Source organism: Oncorhynchus mykiss, chromosome 17 (genome assembly GCF_013265735.2).
Source record: "Oncorhynchus mykiss isolate Arlee chromosome 17, USDA_OmykA_1.1, whole genome shotgun sequence".
NCBI lineage: Eukaryota > Metazoa > Chordata > Actinopteri > Salmoniformes > Salmonidae > Oncorhynchus > Oncorhynchus mykiss.
The window spans coordinates 9,230,047-9,248,562 of record NC_048581.1 but is presented as its reverse complement, the minus strand read 5'-3'; the positions used below and the strand labels follow the sequence as shown (position 1 = coordinate 9,248,562).

At 42.4% G+C, this 18,516-nt stretch overlaps 2 protein-coding genes across 3 annotated transcripts; one reads left to right on the top strand and one right to left on the bottom strand.

Annotated features, from left to right (window-relative positions):
* Positions 1-837: 837 nt before the first annotated feature.
* On the bottom strand, positions 838-14,169 carry LOC110485387 (gastrula zinc finger protein XlCGF17.1). 2 transcript variants are annotated; one of them, XM_036948836.1, is made up of 4 exons: positions 14,069-14,169; positions 12,526-12,712; positions 11,552-11,668; positions 838-2,345 (listed from the first exon to the last, which is right to left on the bottom strand). In XM_036948836.1, the coding sequence occupies exons 2-4, from the start codon at positions 12,656-12,658 to the stop codon at positions 1,477-1,479; spliced, it is 1,119 nt and encodes a 372-aa protein (XP_036804731.1). In that variant the 5' UTR covers positions 12,659-12,712; positions 14,069-14,169; the 3' UTR covers positions 838-1,476. The 2 variants fall into 2 exon arrangements, with proteins under 2 accessions (XP_036804731.1, XP_036804732.1); XM_036948837.1 differs by lacking the exon at positions 14,069-14,169 and adding an exon at positions 13,734-13,893.
* On the top strand, positions 14,146-17,431 carry LOC110485378 (zinc finger protein 883). The gene is made up of 2 exons (XM_036948834.1): positions 14,146-14,283; positions 14,731-17,431. The coding sequence occupies exon 2, from the start codon at positions 14,841-14,843 to the stop codon at positions 16,680-16,682; it is 1,842 nt and encodes a 613-aa protein (XP_036804729.1). The 5' UTR covers positions 14,146-14,283; positions 14,731-14,840; the 3' UTR covers positions 16,683-17,431.
* Positions 17,432-18,516: the final 1,085 nt, after the last annotated feature.

Sequence of the window (18,516 nt, the reverse complement as noted above, 5' to 3'; positions counted from 1 at the left end):
AATGGATTTAATGAAATGTTTTCCCTCACCAATCTACACACAGTATACCCCATAATGACAAAGCACAATCTGAAAAAAAGTCATTGAAATACCTTATTCAGACCCTTCGCTATGAGACTTGAAATTGAGCACAGGTAAATTCTGTTTCCATTGATCATCCTTGAGATGTTTCTACAACTTGATTGGAGTACACCTGTGGTAAATTCAAATGATTGGACATGATTTGGAAAGGCACACACCTGTCTATATAATGTCCCACAGTTGATAGTGCATGTCAGAGCAAAAACCAAACCATGAGGTTTTAGGAATTGTACATTGAGCTCCGAGACAGGATTGTGTCAAGGCACAGATCTGGGGAAGGGTACCAAAAACATGCCTGCAGCATTGAATGTCCCCAAGAACACAGTGGCCTCCATCATTCTTAAATGGAAGAAGTTTGGAACCACCAAGACTCTTCCTAGAGCTGGCCGCACCGGGAAAACTGAGGGGGAGAGGGGCCTTGGTCAGGGAGGTGACCAAGAACCCGATGGTCACTCTGACAGAGCTCCAAAGTTCTGTGCAGAACCTTCCAGAAGGACAACTATCTCTGCAGCACTAGACCAGTGCAGTGCCTTTATGTTAGAGTGGCCAGACAGAAGCTACTCCTCAGTTAAAGCTACATGACAGCCCACTTGGAGTTTTCCAAAAGGCACCTAAAGGACTCTGACCATGAAAAACAAGGTTATCTGGTCTGATGAAACCAAGCGTCACATCTGGAGGAAACCTGGCACCATTTCTACGGTGAAGCATGGTGGTGGAAGCATCAAGCTGTGGGGATGTTTTTCAGCAGCAGGGACTGTGAGACAGGCCTTTTTGCTTTGTCATTATGGGGTATTGTGTATAGATTGAGGGGGGGGGGGCAATTTAATCCATTTTAGAACAAGGCTGTAACGTAACAAAATGTGGAAAAAGTCGTGCTTAAATTATCTGAAGAGACTTTGCCTATCAGGAGAGGCCGAAACTGTGGTTTACAGGTAACTAACTACAATATAGAAACCTTACTCACCAGAGCTCTCACATTATGAAAACCACCAAAAAAGTTCAGGACAAAGACACACTATATATATATATATATATATATACACACACACACACACACACACAACAACCTGCCAAATAAATTCTATACAATGTTTAGATTAAAACAGTGGAACAGGCCAATGGGCAACCTCTGCTCTATATAGGTTTGACCTTTGACCCGGTAGTGCACCATATAGGGAACAGGGTGTCATTTGGGACACAGTATGGAAAGAGAAGTGTTGAGGGCGGAGCTTCACGGGGGAGCATCCCTTACCCTCGCTCTCTCAGGACTTTTACCATGTATTTTATTTTTTGTTCTAAATCCGTTTCATTGTAGTTCATGATTATATGCAAATAAAATATACTTCAGTAAGCTCATGAGTGTGTCCCCGTGTGTGTTTGGATATGTGTGTTCTCCTAAGTGTTGTTTTTGGGTATGTGTGTTTTCTGGTGTCTTCCGAGGTGCCCGGATAGAATAAACCTCTTGCCGCAGACAGGGCAAGGGAAGGGTCTCTCTCCCGTGTGAATGCGCCGGTGTATCTTTAAATAGTTAGAATGGGCGAAGTTGGCCCCGCAGTCGGCACAGCTGTAAGGCCTTTCCCCCGAGTGAGACCGTTCATGAGCCCGCATGTTCCCCCTCTGCGCGAAACCCTTCCCACACACGGAGCAGCAGTGTGGTTTCTCTCCGGTATGGGTCAAGTGGTGGACTTTCAGGTCCCCAGAGCTGAAGAAGCTTTTCCCACAGTCGGAGCAGAGGTATGGTCTCTCTCCAGTGTGGCTTAGCCAGTGAGTCTTTAGGCCTCCTGACCGAGCAAAGGTCTTCCCACATTCGGTGCAGCAGTACGGTTTCTCACCCGTGTGTGTGCGTTGGTGCCGTTGCAGCTTGGACTGGTTGAAGAAGCCTATCCCGCAGTCGGCGCAGGTGTACGGTCTCTCTTCATTGTGCGTCAACTCGTGGCTCTTCCGGTGCCCTGGCTCGGCGAAGCACTTCCCGCACTTGCAGCAAGAGTACGGTTTCTCTCCGGTGTGTCCTCGCTCGTGCCGAGCAAGCTTTGACGGTTTAGCGAAGATCTTGCCACAGTAAGAACAAGTGTAGTCGGGGGCCAGCTTCTTGATTCTGGTGTGGGTATTCTCATGTCTCTCTAGGTGTGATGGTCTGTCAAATGTCTTCCCACAGTCAGGGCATGGATGAAGTTTCTTCGCAGCCTTCTTCTTCTGGTGCTGTGGTTGCCCTGTTGCCACGGTCACTTCTGGAAGATAGTCTGGGTCCAACTTTATCATGTCTCCTATACAGATTGAATAACACAGACAAATAGATTAATACTTCATTTTTATTGAAGACCGTTCAGCAAGAGGAGACAGACAAGCACCTGGGGAGAACACTGAGAATGGATTGTCGCGGGTGGGAATTAAACCCTGGTCTCCAATGGGGAGAATTTTGAGAGGGGATTAAACCCTGGTCTCCATTGGGGAGAACAGTTAAAGGGGATTAAACCCTGGTCTCCAGTGGGGAGAACAGTTAAAGGGGATTAAAACCTGGTATCCAGTGGGGAGAACAGTGAAAGGGGATTAAACCCTGATCTCCAGTGGGAGAACAGTTAAAGGGGATTAAACCCTGGTCTCCATTGGGGAGAACAGTGAAAGGGGATTAAACCCTGGTCTCCAGTGAGTCATACATGTGAGGTCCCGGGAGTTTTGACACTCAATCACGGCTATGCACAGATTATTACTTTATTGTTCCTAGAGGAGGGTAATGTTGTACGGTGTACAGAAACTTCTGTACTATATGAAAAATGGTTCGGTACTAGAATTTTTGGACCTTTCGCTACTTCTGCCATGTGTCTCACGTGTGTACTGATTGAGAGGGTTGAGTCTAGTAATTTGTCTGAATCTTCTCACGGCCTCAGTAGCTAGCTAGGCTAATTGCGCACGCGATGGGAAATTATCTAACACCACGCAAGCCACTTTTGAGAAGCGGAGAGAGAGAGAGAATGCCAACAGCATGGCTTCTTCTAACAAAAACATCAAACCGGTATCTCCACGCCCACAACTTGTTGACAAAACTGACACCGGACTCAAACTATGGGAATACTTTGTTTACAGAGCAGATGAGGGCCAGCCCAACAAAACATCTAAGCAAAAGGTGTTACAAAACAGCGCAGTGCAAGGGAGGTTTAGTTCCAAAATGACCCAGGGTTGAATTGGGCTGGGTCCCACCTATGATCCAAATGAGAGCCAGTTGGAGCTGAGACCCTTGGGTACCAGGGGACAACTGGCCCCCGCCCCCTGTGATTCACATTAAGACCATAAGATGTCACCAAATTATTTTCCCACTGCTCTTGCTCAACAAAAAATGCCCTCTGTCATCACAACTTTTAGATATTTAAACAAAAATGATGTTGTTCTAGTTGTTCTAGTTGTTCTAATTGTTCTAGTTGTTCTAGTTGTTCTAATTTTTGTACATTTTTTTAAAGTTGTAGATATATTCCAATGTTTGATCTATAATTGTAAAAAAAAAAATAAAAATACAAATAGGAAAGGCTTGAGATGCAGTGTCCTCCACTAATATTGGGCCCCTTGGTAAATATGAGAAAAACGGGCTGTGAAAATGTTTTTATTGTTTATCCTCTTGGTCTTTCAATCAAAATACTCACAAAAATCTAACCTTTTAATGTAAAATAATAATAATAATAAATAATAAAGTAAAACATACAATTCTTATCATCAAACAAATATTCTCAAATATGTGAGCCACAATTATTGCCACCATTTCAATCAATACTTTGTGCAACCTCCCTGTGCAAAGATTACAGCTCTGAGTCTTCTCCTAGAATGCGTCATAAGGTTTAAGAACACATGGCAAGGGATCTGAGACCATTCCTCCATTTAGAATCTCTCCAGATCCTTCAGAGTCGAGGTCCACGCTCGTGGACTCTCCTCTTTAGCTCATCCCTCAGGTTTTCTATGGGGTTTAGGTCAGGAGACTGGGATGGCTTTGGTAAGACCTTGATTCTGTTGTCAGTGAACCATTTGTGTGGATTTTGAGTTGAGCTTTGGATCACTGTCCTGCTGGAAGATCCAACCACGGCCCAGTTTAAGCTTCCTAGCAGAGGCAGTTAGGTTTTGATCTAATATCCGCTGGTACATGGAGTCCATGATATCATGTATCCTAACAAGTTGTCCTGGGCCTTTGGAAGAAAAACAGTCCACAACATACTTCACAGTGGTGGTGAGGTACTTTTCTGAATGGACATCTTTCTGTCTACGCCAAACCCACATCTGGTGTTTGTTTCCAAAAAGGCTCTATTTTGGTCTCATCTGACCATAGAACTCAGTCCCATTGAAAGTTCCAGTAACTTTGGCAAATTGTAGTTGCCTCAGTATGTTGTTTGATGACAGCAAAGGCTTTTTTTATGGCAACTCTCCCAAACAACTTGTGGTTATGTAGGTGGTGTCTGATCGTAGTTTTGGAGACTTTCTGACCCCAAGACCCAATTAAGGTCTGCAATTCGCCAGCTGTGATCCTTGGACATTTTTGGGCCACTCGAACCATCCTCCTCACTGTGTGTGGGGTCAATATAGAAACACGTCCTCTTGCAGGCCGATTTGTTAACATCTCCAGTTGCTTTAAACTTCTTAATTATCGCCCTGATAGTGGAAATGGTCATTTTCAACCGCTGAGCTATTTTCTTATAGCCATTTCCTGATTTGTTCAGCATGACAACCTTTTGTCGCACATCATTACTGTATTCTCGGATCTTTCACATAGTGGTGGATGACTATGGGAACTTGGCCTGTGTGTCACCACATATTTATACCCCAGTGAAACAGGAAGTCGTGGCTTACCACTTAAGTGTTCCTAATCACCCAGGTTAACTTAAATGTAGCATATGAATGGGAATATAATTCAGTTAGATTTTACTCATAAGAATTTCTAGGGGTGCCAATAATTGTGGCACACGTTTCACAGCAAAATATCAATTTCACATTTTAATTTTTATTATTTTACTTAAATGAAAGGTTTGATTTTTGTGAATATTTTGAATGAAAGTCCAAGAGGATAAACAGAAAATAAATGTTTCTCAAAGCCCTTTTTGCTCATATTTACCCAGAATGCCAAATAATCCACTAGTTTAAGAGAGAAAAATGTAGATAATAACAAAAACTGTTGCGTTAAATAGCAATTGTGTCTACTCTGGTATTGGCATGTGCGCTCTAGCCAACAGCTAGATACAGTGCGGGTAAACTGTGTGAGTAGGGTAGTCTACGATACTAATTATTATGAATAAGAGGTAGTATATTTGTCAAACGGCAGTCAAGTATTCACCAGTATAAGACCCTCTATATTTATTGGAAAGGAGCATCAAGCTCATCACCGTACACTTTCACCACTCTGTTCCTAACTTACCTAGCCTAATAAAGTGCATGGTTTCCCGAGTCATAGTGAGAGGACCACACACCATATCATCACGTGACTCCAAGTTTACAATCGATATGATGGTTATTATATAAATATTTGCGCATAAAAGGCGTTTCCACTACCATTTCTCGCATAATTAACTTTACCGACAAAAAAAAAAAAGATCCCACCATGTCGAACGAACAAATGATCTGTCTACATTAATAAAAATGTACCAAAACTTCCAGTTTCCATCAGAGCTGTCGTGACTTTACGAATATGAATATGACTTTACGCGCATAACAAATGTGTATGGGAAACGTGGATAGTGTAGAACATTCTTAATGCAGTCACGGGAAAACACGTCTGAAAGCACGTTTTGATGGCCACTGTTAACAGGAGGATCACTGAGCTTTCTACTGTTACTAGGCTACAATTTCTCAAAGCCAAAAAAATGAGTAGGCCATAAAATGGACCATTTTTAGAACGATTGTTTTTAACAGTGGTATGGTTTATGCACGTTAGCGCTCGCCAATGGAGTTGAATCCATAGATAAGACCGGGGCTAAATGTAACAAGGGTCAGGTGTAACAGGTGTACATTATATTCACCTTTCTTGGTTGGCTGAGTGCTAGTGGATGTTTTTTGGGGGGTACATTCAAGTCAGCAATATTTATTTATTTTACCTTTATTTAACTAGGCAAGTCAGTTTAGAACAAATTTTTATTTACATAAACAGCCTACCAAAAGGCCTCCTGCGGGGACCTAGGCTGGGATTAAATATATATATATATATATATATATATATATAGGACAAAACACACATCATGACGCCAGAACACTACATAAAGAGAGACCTAAGACAACAACACAGCATGGCAGCAACACAACATGACAACAACACAAGGTAGTAGCAGCACAAAACATGGTACAAACATTATTGGGCACAGACACTACATCAAATGTAGCAACAAGACCCCTTGACTTTTTCCACATTTTGTTATGTTACAGCCTTATCCTAAAATTGATTAAATAAATAAAAATCTACACACAATGCCCCATAGTGACAAAGCGAAAACAGAGTTTTATACATTTTTGCAAATGTATTAAAAATAAAAAACAGATACATTATTTACATAAGTATTCAGACCCTTTGCTATGAGACTCAAAATTGAGCTCAGGTGCATCCTGTTTCCATTAATCAACCTTGAGATGTTTCTACAACTTGATTGGAGTCCACCTGTGGTAAATTCTATTGATTGGAAATGATTTGGAAAGGCACACACCGGTCTATATAATGTTCCACAGTTGACAGTGCATGTCAGAGCAAAAACCAAACCATGAGGTCAACGGAATTGTCCGTAGAGCTCCGAGACAGGGTTGTGTCGAGGCACAGATCCGGGGAAGGGTACCAAAAAATGTCTGCAGAAATAAAGGTCCCCAAGAACACAGTGGCCTCCATCATTCTTAAATGGAAGAAGTTTGGACCCACCAAGACTCTTCCTAGAGCTGACCGCCCGACCAAACTGAGTAATCGGGGGAGAGGGGCCACTCTGACAGAATTCTATAGTTCCTCTGTGGAGATGGGGGAACCTTCCAGAAGGAAAACTATCTCTGCAGCACTCCACCAATCAGGCCTTTATGGTAGAGTGGCCAGACGGAAGCCACTCCTCAGTAAAAGGCACATGACAGCTCGCTTGGAGTTTGCCAAAAGGCACATAAAGACTCTCAGACCATGAGAAACAAGATTCTCTGTTCTGATGAAACCAAGATTGAACTCTTTGGCCTGAATGCCAAGCATCACGTCTGGAGGAAACCTGGCACCATCCCTACGGTGAAGCATGGTGGTGGCAGCATCATGCTATGGGGATGTTTTTCAGTGGCAGAGACTGGGAACTAGTTAGGATAGATGTAAAGATGAACGGTGCTAAGTACAGAGAGATCCTTAAATTCTTTGGGATAGGGGGCAGCATTTTCACTTTTGGATGAATAGCTTGCCCAGAGTAAACTGCCTCCTACTCAGTCCCAGATGCTAATATATGCATATTATTATTCATATTGGATAGAAAACACTGAAGTTTCTAAAACTGTTTGAATGATGTCTGTGAGTATAACAGAACTCATATGGCAGGCAAAAATCAGAGAAAAAATCTAAACAGGAAGTGGGAAATCTAAGGTTTGTAGTTTTTGATCTCAGCCCCTATCAAATACACAGTGGGATATGGGTTATTTTGCACTTCCTAAGGCTTCCACTAGATGTCAACCCTCTTTGGAACGTTGCTTCAGGCTTCTACAGTGAAGGGGGGCCGGATGAGAGTTGTTTGACTAAGGGGTCTGGCAGCAGCCTCGTTCTCAGTCACATGAGTGGTATCTCTCATTCCATTGCTTTTCTACAGACAATGGAATTCTCTGGTTGGAACATTATTGAACATTTATGAGAAAAACACCCTAAAGATTGATTATATACTTAGTTTGACAAGTTTCTTCGACCTGTAATATAACTTTTGGAACTTTTTGTCCGACTGGACCTGAACGGGCGTTTGCATTTGTTTACCAAACGCTCTAACAAAAGAAGCTATTTGGACATAAATGATGGACATTATCGAACAAAATAAACATTTATTGTGGAACTATGATTCCTGGGAGTGCATTCTGATGAAGATCATCAAATGTAAGTGAATATTTATAATGCTATTTTTGACTAATGTTGACTGCGCAACATGGCGGATTTATAATGATTTATAACAGTTTTATAATGAGTATTTCTGTGAATTAATGTGGCTCTCTGCACAATCACCGCATGTTTTAGAACTACTGAACGTAACGCGCCAATGTAAAATTTGATTGTTTGATATAAATATGCACTTTATCGAACAAAACATACACAATAATGTAACATGAAATCCTATGAGTGTTATCTGATGAAGATCATCAAAGGTTAGTGATTAATTTTATCTGCTAATTGTGCTTTTTGTGACTCCTCTCTTTGGCTGGAAAAATGGCTGGGTTTTTCTGTGGCTTGGTGGTGACATAACAATCATTTGTGGAGCTTTCGCTGTAAAGCATTTTTGAAATCAGACACTGTGGCTGGATTAATGAGAATTTTATCTTTAAAATGGTGTAAAATACTTGTATGTTTGAGAAATTAGATTTATGAGATTTCTGTTGATTTGTATTTGTCGCCCTGCATTTTCATTGGCTGTTGGCGAGGGGTTCCCCAGTCCTAGACAGGTTAATGAAAACCTGCTCCAGAGTGCTCAGGACCTCAAACTGGGGCGAGGACAACGACCCTAAGCACACAGCCAAGACAACAGAGGAGTGGCTTCGGGACAAGTCTCTAAAAGTCCTTGAATTGCCCAGAGTCCGGACTTGAAAACCGATCGAACAACTCTGGAGAAACCCGAAAATAGCTGTGCAGCAATGCTCCCCATCCAACCTGAGAGCTTGAGAAGATCTGCAGAGAAGAATGGGAGAAACTGCCCAAATACAGGTGTGCTAAGTTTGTAGCGTCATACCCAAGAACACTTAAGGCTGTAAATCGCTGCAAAAGGTGCTCCAACAAAGTACTGGGTAAAGGGTTTGAATAATTATGTAAATGTCATATTATTTTAATTTCTAAAACATTTTAAATGTTTTTGCTTTGTCATTATGAGGTATTGTGATGTCATTATGAGGTATTGTGATGTCATTATGAGGTATTGTGTGTTGATTGATGAGGGGAAAAACAGTTTAATACATTTTAGAATAAGGCTGTAACCTAACAATATTTGGAAAAAGTCAAGGGGTCTGAATACTTTCTGAAGGCATTGTATGTGCTTTTGTCAGTATTATATTGTTAAGGCTAGTATATTATATCACCCTCCAATGCACTCATAACTTAGCTATGACAGCTATATATTTTGACTAGCTACGTAGCTAGCTTGTCTGGGCCTGCTAGTCGTGTTGCTAGCCAGCCAGCAGCCCTTGGCAGAGCATTGCACCATGGGAGGTGAAATTCATTCTGAGAATCGTAGTATGCTGTGTGGACCATAGAATCCATTCTATTTCTACGGTGTGTGGACTAGGGCAAGACAAGAGCGTCAAAGGGTTTTTATATATTGTTTTGGAACTAAACTATTACATTTTACATACAATTATTTAGCTTATTAATGTAATTTGAACCAATATTATGACCATAGATTAGCAAAATAACCCTGTATGAAATTACATTTTAAAACAGTTTAGATTTAATTGTACAATTATTTAGTATGCTCCGAGTCTCATATGATTTTGGAGAAGGAAAATTAAAGATTATTCTGTTATTAAATATGGTGCTTTGTTTTTTAAAAATAAATTAAATTTCAAATAACAGTTAAACATATTGTTAAAAAAATGTTTTGCTGTGGTTTCGGTATCGTTTCGTATCGAGTATCATTTCCGTATTGAGTATCGTGATACAAAATTCTGGCATTGTGACATCACTAGAGGGAGGGGTATTACGTTCCAGCTACAGACAAACACACAGACAGTCATTGTAAATAAGACTTTGTTCTAAATTCACATGCCTGGCTAAAAAATAAACAAGACAAACTAAAAATGTTTATGTCAAAGTGCCATGGTTAACAATGAGAGAGAGCAAATCTCTCTATAAAAAAAAAGTGTAACAATCCCACACTAGGACAGAGGGCAGGCATGTCTGTCTTGTTTTACTGTGTGGTTTTAGAATTGATTTAGAATACCAGTTGTTTCCGCCAAAATTAGCACCTAGATCTAGACGCACTGCTCTGCTCTGCACAGGAGTTTCTCTCTTTTTCTGAAGAGCAAATCTCTCGTTCTGTGTCTTCACCAGTTTTTCTGCAGATGAATTCACTCAAGTAACTAAACTTGATCATTTGCAAGCTAGTTTTAGTTAAATGGCCGGGTATCCTGTTAGGATTCCAGCCCAAAACCAAACCCATCAAACTGCCTGATAATCACAGACCAGCGTCCGCATTCACAAAGCGTCTCAGTGTACCAGCGCTGATCTAGGATAATTTTTGCCTTTTAGATCATAATGAATAAGATTATGTGGACCGGAGGCACCTGGTCCTAGATCAACACTCTTAACCTACCACCAGTTTTTTATTATTTATTGCAGACAGCACCTTGCCGTTTGTATTTCAACGAACATTGTATGGAAAATATAAGGGAAAATACAACTGACAAATCACACTGTCATTCAGTGGAGGCTGCTGAGAGGAGGACGGCTCATAATAATGGCTGGAATGGAGCCAATGGAACGGCATCAAACACATGGAAACCATGCGTTTGATGTATTTGATACCATCCCACTAATTCTGCTCCAGCAATTACCACGAGTCCATCCTCCCCACTTAAGGTGGCACCAACCTCCTGTGCTGTCATCGTATCTTTGTCGTCCCTGACGATGGCCATGCTGCCGAAACACGCCAAGGTTTTAAATCTTTGTTCTATTGAACATGCCATAACAATAAAAGCATTTTAATGATATGAAGAGTGTCTTGGTCCTTGTTTCTTTGATGACCTATTAACCGCTCTACCAAAGAGCACCTAGCTAACCGCTCTACCAAAGAACACCTATCTAACCGCTCTGCCAAAGAGCACCTATCTAACCGCTCTACCAAAGAGCACCTATCTACAAACACCTACCATTGTGTATCCTAGCAACCCTTCCTTCCTTTGTCACAAATCACACTGTATCAGACAGATCATGATGTTGTTGTGATATCAACATTATTATGACACTAACTTTCTCCCGACACCTCACAGGCCCACCTACAACGGGTGGATTCAGTGACATGACACAATCTGAACGTTGCAGATAGAAATGGCATGAAAGGAGCTGACATGATTCCCTATTCCCCCTCAAGGTCAACTCTGGACCTCGAAGCCAGTTCCACTGCTTGTTTTCATTTTCCCCCTCTAACCAGGGCTGCTGAACTATCCGGTAGAACAGAAGACCAGCGGGCTCCGGACCTCGTAGGGTAAGAGTTGAATAGCCCTGCTTATTCAATCTGACAGGCAATCATTTCTGTTTGAAACCATAGATTTCTACCTGATTCGAACTTACATCCTCTGAACAGGCCTCTGGACTTACCCGGGTAAACCATTTCATCTTCCTCTGCTTCTGCTTCATCATCTTCCTCCTCCTCCTCTTCTTTGATAATCATATTAAATCTGGGTCTTTCTGCCGCGGCGAGACCTGAGAGGTGGTCTGAAATAACCAAACCAATATAATTAATTGCCAGCTAATACTGTAATGCTGGACATGCACCGTTGGGGCCCTGTGTTCCTCTTGGAACTGAAGGGAATAAGTAAGGGAGAATCTCAGTTTAATTTGCTTGATTCCTTGTCCTCTCTCCTTGCTTCTTTCTCATAAAGCATTGGATGAGGTCAGAGGTCCCTCCCCTCTGACCTTTACATCCGATCATTTTTCAGAAGGAGAGAGGATGCGAGGAATCAAGGAAATGCAATTGAGATTCTCCCTAAGTCAACATAATGCTCTGGTTAGGCCTACCTCTAGTTGGGATTCTCCCTAAGGAAACATAATGCTCTGGTTAGGCCTACATCTAGTTGGGATTCTCCCTAAGTCAACATAATGCTCTGATATTTTATTTATTTATTTAACTAGACAAGTCAGTTAAGAACAAATTCTTATGTACAATGACGGCCTACACCGGCCAAACCCGGACAAAGCTGGGTCAATTGTGCGCCGCCCTATGGGACTCCCAATCACGGCCATTTGTGATACAGCCTGGATTCGAACCAGGGTGTCTGTAGTGACACCTCTAGCATTGAGATGCAGTGCCTTAGATCGCGTGGTTAGGCTTACCTCTAGTTGCCTCTACTGTTGTCTTTGATCAGTCCCGGATCTAACTATTTTTTTCATAGTATTCCATTCATAATCATTTTGTTCACTGCTTTATATTTTTTACACTACTAACCTCTATCTCCCATAGGTGCAGATCCAGGATTAGCCTAATCTCCCCCAAGCCTCTCTCATTGGTGGGAGAAATACAAAACTGACCGAAGATCAGCGTCTAGGGCCAACTTCACGCAACATGGACTCACCTGGGTCAACCATGTCACTATGTCCCTCCTCTTCCTCTTCCTTCACAGTCACATTGGGTTCAGGTTCTGGGGCAGTGGGACTAGGAAGGTAGTCTGATTCCGACTCAGACCCGGCGTTCTCGCCAAAATCCATTTCTGAATCCTTTTGGGCTTGTAATTGTTTATTCTAGTGTAGATCCATGGTTATCTGTGGGTTCAATGACACATACACACAATGATATGAGGTTATTTAACACAGGGTTCCCCAAACTGGGTCATGGTGCCCCCCGTGGGGGCACATTTTGATTTTTGCCCTGGCACAACACGACACAGCTGATTCAAGTATGTGCTAGGGCAGAACCAAAATCTGCACCGACCCTGGAAACCCTGGTTTAACAGGCATGCGCTCTTGACCACAGCCTCATGGCCGGTTAACACAGGTGTGCCTTATTGTTAATTAAGGGCGTGGCATCAGGTATAAATGTTTGGCCATCAGTTCAGTCAGGGGCTCCCCTTGATGGTATTCATTTAAATCAGTTGTTTTATAGCAATGCTCTTATTCCACCTAGAACCGGTCTTCTGAGGACACGCCCTGGACACTGTCAAGGCTGCTAATAAGGACTACTTGCATTGACTGTTTTTTATTTATTTTTAAACTAACGCTTTTTCACTGACTATACACACACTCACCACATAAGCTGCTGCTACAGCTCAGTATTATGTATCTGGATGCCTAGTCATTTTACATGGTATCCCTGCACATCAACTTGGTACTGGTACTCCCTGTATATAGCCATGTTAATGTTATTCACTCTATTCATTCCTTGTGTCACTACTTCTATTTTTATAGGACCCTGTAAGTAAGCATTTCACTGTTAGAGGCAGGTGATAAATCACATTAGGATGTATTGTTTGTTGATTTTAAAACAAATGTACATTGTCAGCAACTGTCACTAACCTTGGTCATGGTCTTATAGGCATACTACAAAAATCTATTTTTTATTTTACCAGGTAAGTTGACTGAACACATTCTCATTTACAGCAACGACCTGGGGAATAGTTACAGGGGAGAGGAGATGAATGAGCCAACTGGGGGTCATTATTGTGCATTTGAGAATTAACAAAAAACGAAAATAAATTGTTGCAGCATATCTTGGAATTCTCATGCTCCACCCCTGATGAGAACTTGTGCAATTGCTTAGTGCTAGTTATTTACCGGATGACCTCACCTCTTTAAACAGGGGGCGTAGATCGGCTCACTTCAAAGATGAATTGTGTTACAAATGCAGGTTTTTGACCGTTACACTCTAGTTTACATGTGATTGTATTATCATAGACACAAGGAGAGAAGAGACGCTAAACAAGATGGATAGTGGTGATGCTACACAATATTAGCTAACTGAGCTAGCTCTCGCCGAAACTGACCCGTCCTTTTCGTAGCATTAGCCACCTAGCGTTCTGGTATATAGTGCTAGCTTGGGTGAGCACCTTTTCAATATAGCTGCGTACATTTAATTGCCCGTTAAAACAAAATTTGTTAACTAGCCAGCGAGCTGTTACTCACCTCGACTTCCCTAGCGGATGTTATGACTGGAGATCTACGTCGACATTCGATTGCTCTGGCCTGAGAGCGCAGACAAACAGGAAGTTGTTGCCTTATCGTTGATTCCCCACGACTGCAACTGTATTTTTCTCTAAATATACAATGTAAAACGAAAAAACTTGAGCAACAAGACAACTTTATCTGGACGCACAGAAGAACCACAAATCGAAAATAAGGTGATAATATTTTAATGCCACACAATATAGTCGTAGAGATAATTGCTAGCTATCCAGCTAACGTTAGCCAGCTAGCTATAACTACCGACAATGGGTCCGGTTAACTATAGCTACCAACGTTTATAACCGATATCTAGCTCGAACCCTACACTGAATCCCGAATTAACACACAGCTCATTATGCACTTAGCCATGTAGCTATAACTGAGAGGATTGGATAGGAGTCTGTTTGCAATACAGCAATAATTCCACCAGCCTGGCCTTTCGAAGGGCGAGATGGAGTACAGTAGTTGAGCTACTAGGCTATATTGCTTAGCTACAGCCGAACACCTATAAGATCAACACACTTCTAAGGGGTATCTTGTCTAACAATCACCTGCAGTTGAGCCCTTGACAAAGTATTTATTTAATGGTAATTAAAGTATTATCAAATTATTTTATTATTCAGGAACAGAGGAGAACGAGTGAAAGACCTTGGAGTAGCTTACTAGAGAGCACCGAACGAATTTCAGGTGTTCAACAACTTCATCATTTCTGATACCTCGTGAGCAAGACAATATGAATCGTGAAAGAGAAACGTTGATGGATGAAATTGAAGAGAGTTTATGGACTTTAACAGAGGACAATTTACGCTCCCTTTGTGAATGCAGTGGAATAGGTGGCAAGGATGGATCCGAAATGAAAGGAAAGAATCAACGAGCACTGCGGCGTAAAATCATGGAGGAAACATGGGAAAATGAGGATTTAATGAAATCTGAGGATCGGGGAATGTCATGGTTACTCCAACTGAAAGAGGACATCAAAAGGATACAGGATGCTGGGGGTGTGGCCTCCAGACAATCAGTGTCAGCGCATGTGGACGACGGAGCACAAGGAAGCTGCGACGCAGAACGTAAAGAGGATGGAGGGAATCATTATAGTTACCAGAACAACCCTCACCTGTCCCCCTTCCAAGAATCCCCAGGTAGTGCTTCACTTGGACTCGAAAGCAGGAAAACACCGGGGCTGAGTGGAACGGTGAAAGGAGGAGAAGAGGAGGAGGAGGAGGAAGAAGAAGATTTGATTGAGGCAGCAGAGAAGAGTGTTAAAAAACGCCAGCCGAAACGCACAGTGAAAAAACCCCACTGCTGCTCAGACTGTGGCAAAAGCTTCAGTCACAAAAGTCATTTGACTGTCCATCAGCACACGCACACCGGAGAGAAGCCTTACCACTGTACACAGTGCGAGAACAGTTTCTACTGCTCATCTTATCTGATATCACACATGCGAACGCACACCGGTGAAAAGCCCTACCGCTGCTCCGACTGTGGGAAGAGGTTTGGCCAATCGAACGCCCTGAAGCTACACCGCATGCGAAGGCACACCGGCGAGCTGCCATTCTCTTGTTTGGATTGTCCGAAACGTTTCGTCACGTCGGCACACTTGAAATCCCACCAGAGAGTCCACACGGGAGAGAAGCCCTACCACTGCTCGGACTGCGGGAAGAATTTCTCCCACTCGAGTGCCCTGAGACTCCACCAGAAAACCCACAGCGGAGAGAAACCTTTCATCTGCGAATGTGGAAAGAGCTTCATTAACTGGGCCCACTTAAACTCCCATCAAAGATCCCACACCGGTGAGAAGCCTTACTGTTGCGAGCAGTGTGGCAAGTGCTTCTCTGAATCCGGCACCCTGTCAAATCATCAGAGAACTCATACTGGGGAGAAGCCTTACAGCTGTGATCAGTGTGGGGAGAGGTTCGCTCAGTCGGGATCTCTGACAATCCACCAGAGGACACACACAGGAGAGAAGCCCTACGCCTGTGATCAGTGTGAGAAGAGGTTCATTACCTCTAGCCACCTGAGACGCCACCAGAGGACTCACACTGGAGAGAAGCCTCACCTCTGTGATGAATGTGGCAAGAGCTTCACGCGGGCCGGAGCCCTGGCGAGCCACCGCAAAACACACACCGGAGAGAAACCCTACAGCTGTGATCTGTGCGGGAAGAGTTTTGTTCAGTCTGGGCAACTGACGAGCCACCAGCGCACACACACAGGAGCCAAGCCGTATGGCTGCGATCAGTGTAGTGAAAGATTCACTCAATCAGCCACCCTGGCCAATCATCAACGAACACACACGGGAGAGAAGCCCTACGGTTGTAATCTATGCGAGAAGAGCTTCGCTCAGTCGGGGCACCTAAAAAGTCACCAGAAAGCCCACGCCAGAGGAGGAATGTGTCCTCTTCCAACCCTCTCCTCTCCGACATCTGTTCCGGTACCTTCTGTAAGTTCTAAATGGTCCAAAACTCAGCTGCCGGACTCCTCAGCCACACCAAGTTCTGAAACCACATCACCAGTGTTCTATGTGAACACTGGCTACCCGCTACACACCGCACCTTCTGCTACTAAACCCCCTTATTGACCTGTTTTCTGCACCAGTGGTTGTCAAACCTCTCCTCAGGGACGTTTCGTGGATTTTGATCTATTCCAGAACTAATACACCTGATTCAACTAGTCAACTAATCCTAAAAGCCCTCGACGAGGTGAACCAGGTGAGCTAGTTCAGGAATACAACAAAGTTGTGAAACGTCTGGGGGGTGTCCAAGGAGAGGTTTGAGAAACACTGCTCAACACCGTGGACACTATGGGGTGGTTTCCCGGACAGAGATTATCATTAAAAAAATAATTGAATAGAGATTCTCCATTGAGCTTGTTTTTTAGTTTAGGGCTAGTGTAGTGGGGTTATATTTATCATATATGCATGTGTACCTTACATGCTACTCGTAATAAGACAGCAAAAAAAGCCCATTAAATTAATTATCTGACTCCATAAGATTAATGGCAATATGCAAGAGACTATAGTTAGTGTTACAAGACATCCTTCTAGGCATGGTCAGAGAGAGAATGAGGGAGACGAAGAAACCATGGCTCATGGGAGAGAGAAAGAAATTGAGAGTATCTCACCACAGCAGTTCAGGAACCAAAAAAGAGAGAGGCAATGAATGTAAGACCTTTTATAATGTCAGACTTGTTTTGAATTCAAAATCTGAGTTGTTGACCAATAGCATTACTGTAAAGCTAACCTCCAATCAGATATCATACCTACAGACCTGTAAAGACAACAGAAGCTCTGCTTGTCAGAGGTCTGACAATGGGGTTGGAGAATAACACCGAGAAGACGACACAGAGGACATTCTGGCTTACAGTTGATAAGAAGGGTCTCTTCTGGGACTGGCCTGCTCTGAACTAGTATTAAGCGTTGTCTCGGAAACCGGCTCTATGGGCTAAACAACATCATACTGACCTGTTTCAACGTCATAGAACATGTGAACTGTGTGTGTGGAGTGGGGGATGTTTGGGTGGGTGAGTGAGTGGGGTGGGGGGGGGGGGGGGGGTGTTGAGAGTTGTATCTTTCATGTACTCCCATTATCAATGAAATTGTTATAATGTAGAATGTTTTAACAATAGTAGGTATGTATTCATGTATTCAATTGATCAATAAATTCAACCCATTATCTTCTCAACCAAGTCAGTTCATCTCCTTAATTGTTTAGTACGCTTAAAAATAATATATATATATATATAATCTGTTTTAATATAAGTGCATTGAGTGTGGGAAATGTGCTCTACAAAATCTAATTATTGTTATTAAAGAATTATGAAACGACTCGTGAAACTGGAATAAAGGATACATCTCATAATAATATACAAGGTCAAGCACTTTTCATGCTTTGTCTTCACCCGAAAAAACATCAGGACTCTGAGAGGTTCCTGTTCAAAGTGGGTGTCAGGTAAAAGTAGACGATGGCAGATAACAGGATTCTTAGTGAAAGGGCTGTTGTTGTTGAACGTGTTCTTGATTTATAGATCCGGAAAAATCTTATCCAGGATCTTTCCGAAGTAAGATTAGCCTACACGAGACGCTTATTTGTCACTACTTAAATCAAGTTTTTATATCTAAATCAACGTTTGATTGGTCTGCTATTTGAGCTCATCGGACTTGAGATCCTGGAATTATTTCCCAGCAACCCCGTAATCTTTATCTAAAGGCTGCGACTAGCAAAGTAAATGTAGCCCACTTACTTATTTGTCATGTGAATAAACTCCGAGGAAACAATATCTTCCACAAGGGATCAGGTGAGTTTGTATGCTTTTCAACAGCATAGGCATGCTGTTCTGTATAAAATGTTTCAAATATAAATAAATAAATCTGTTTTATTGTAGAGCAGAGGAAAAATGCATACAAATGTACGTTT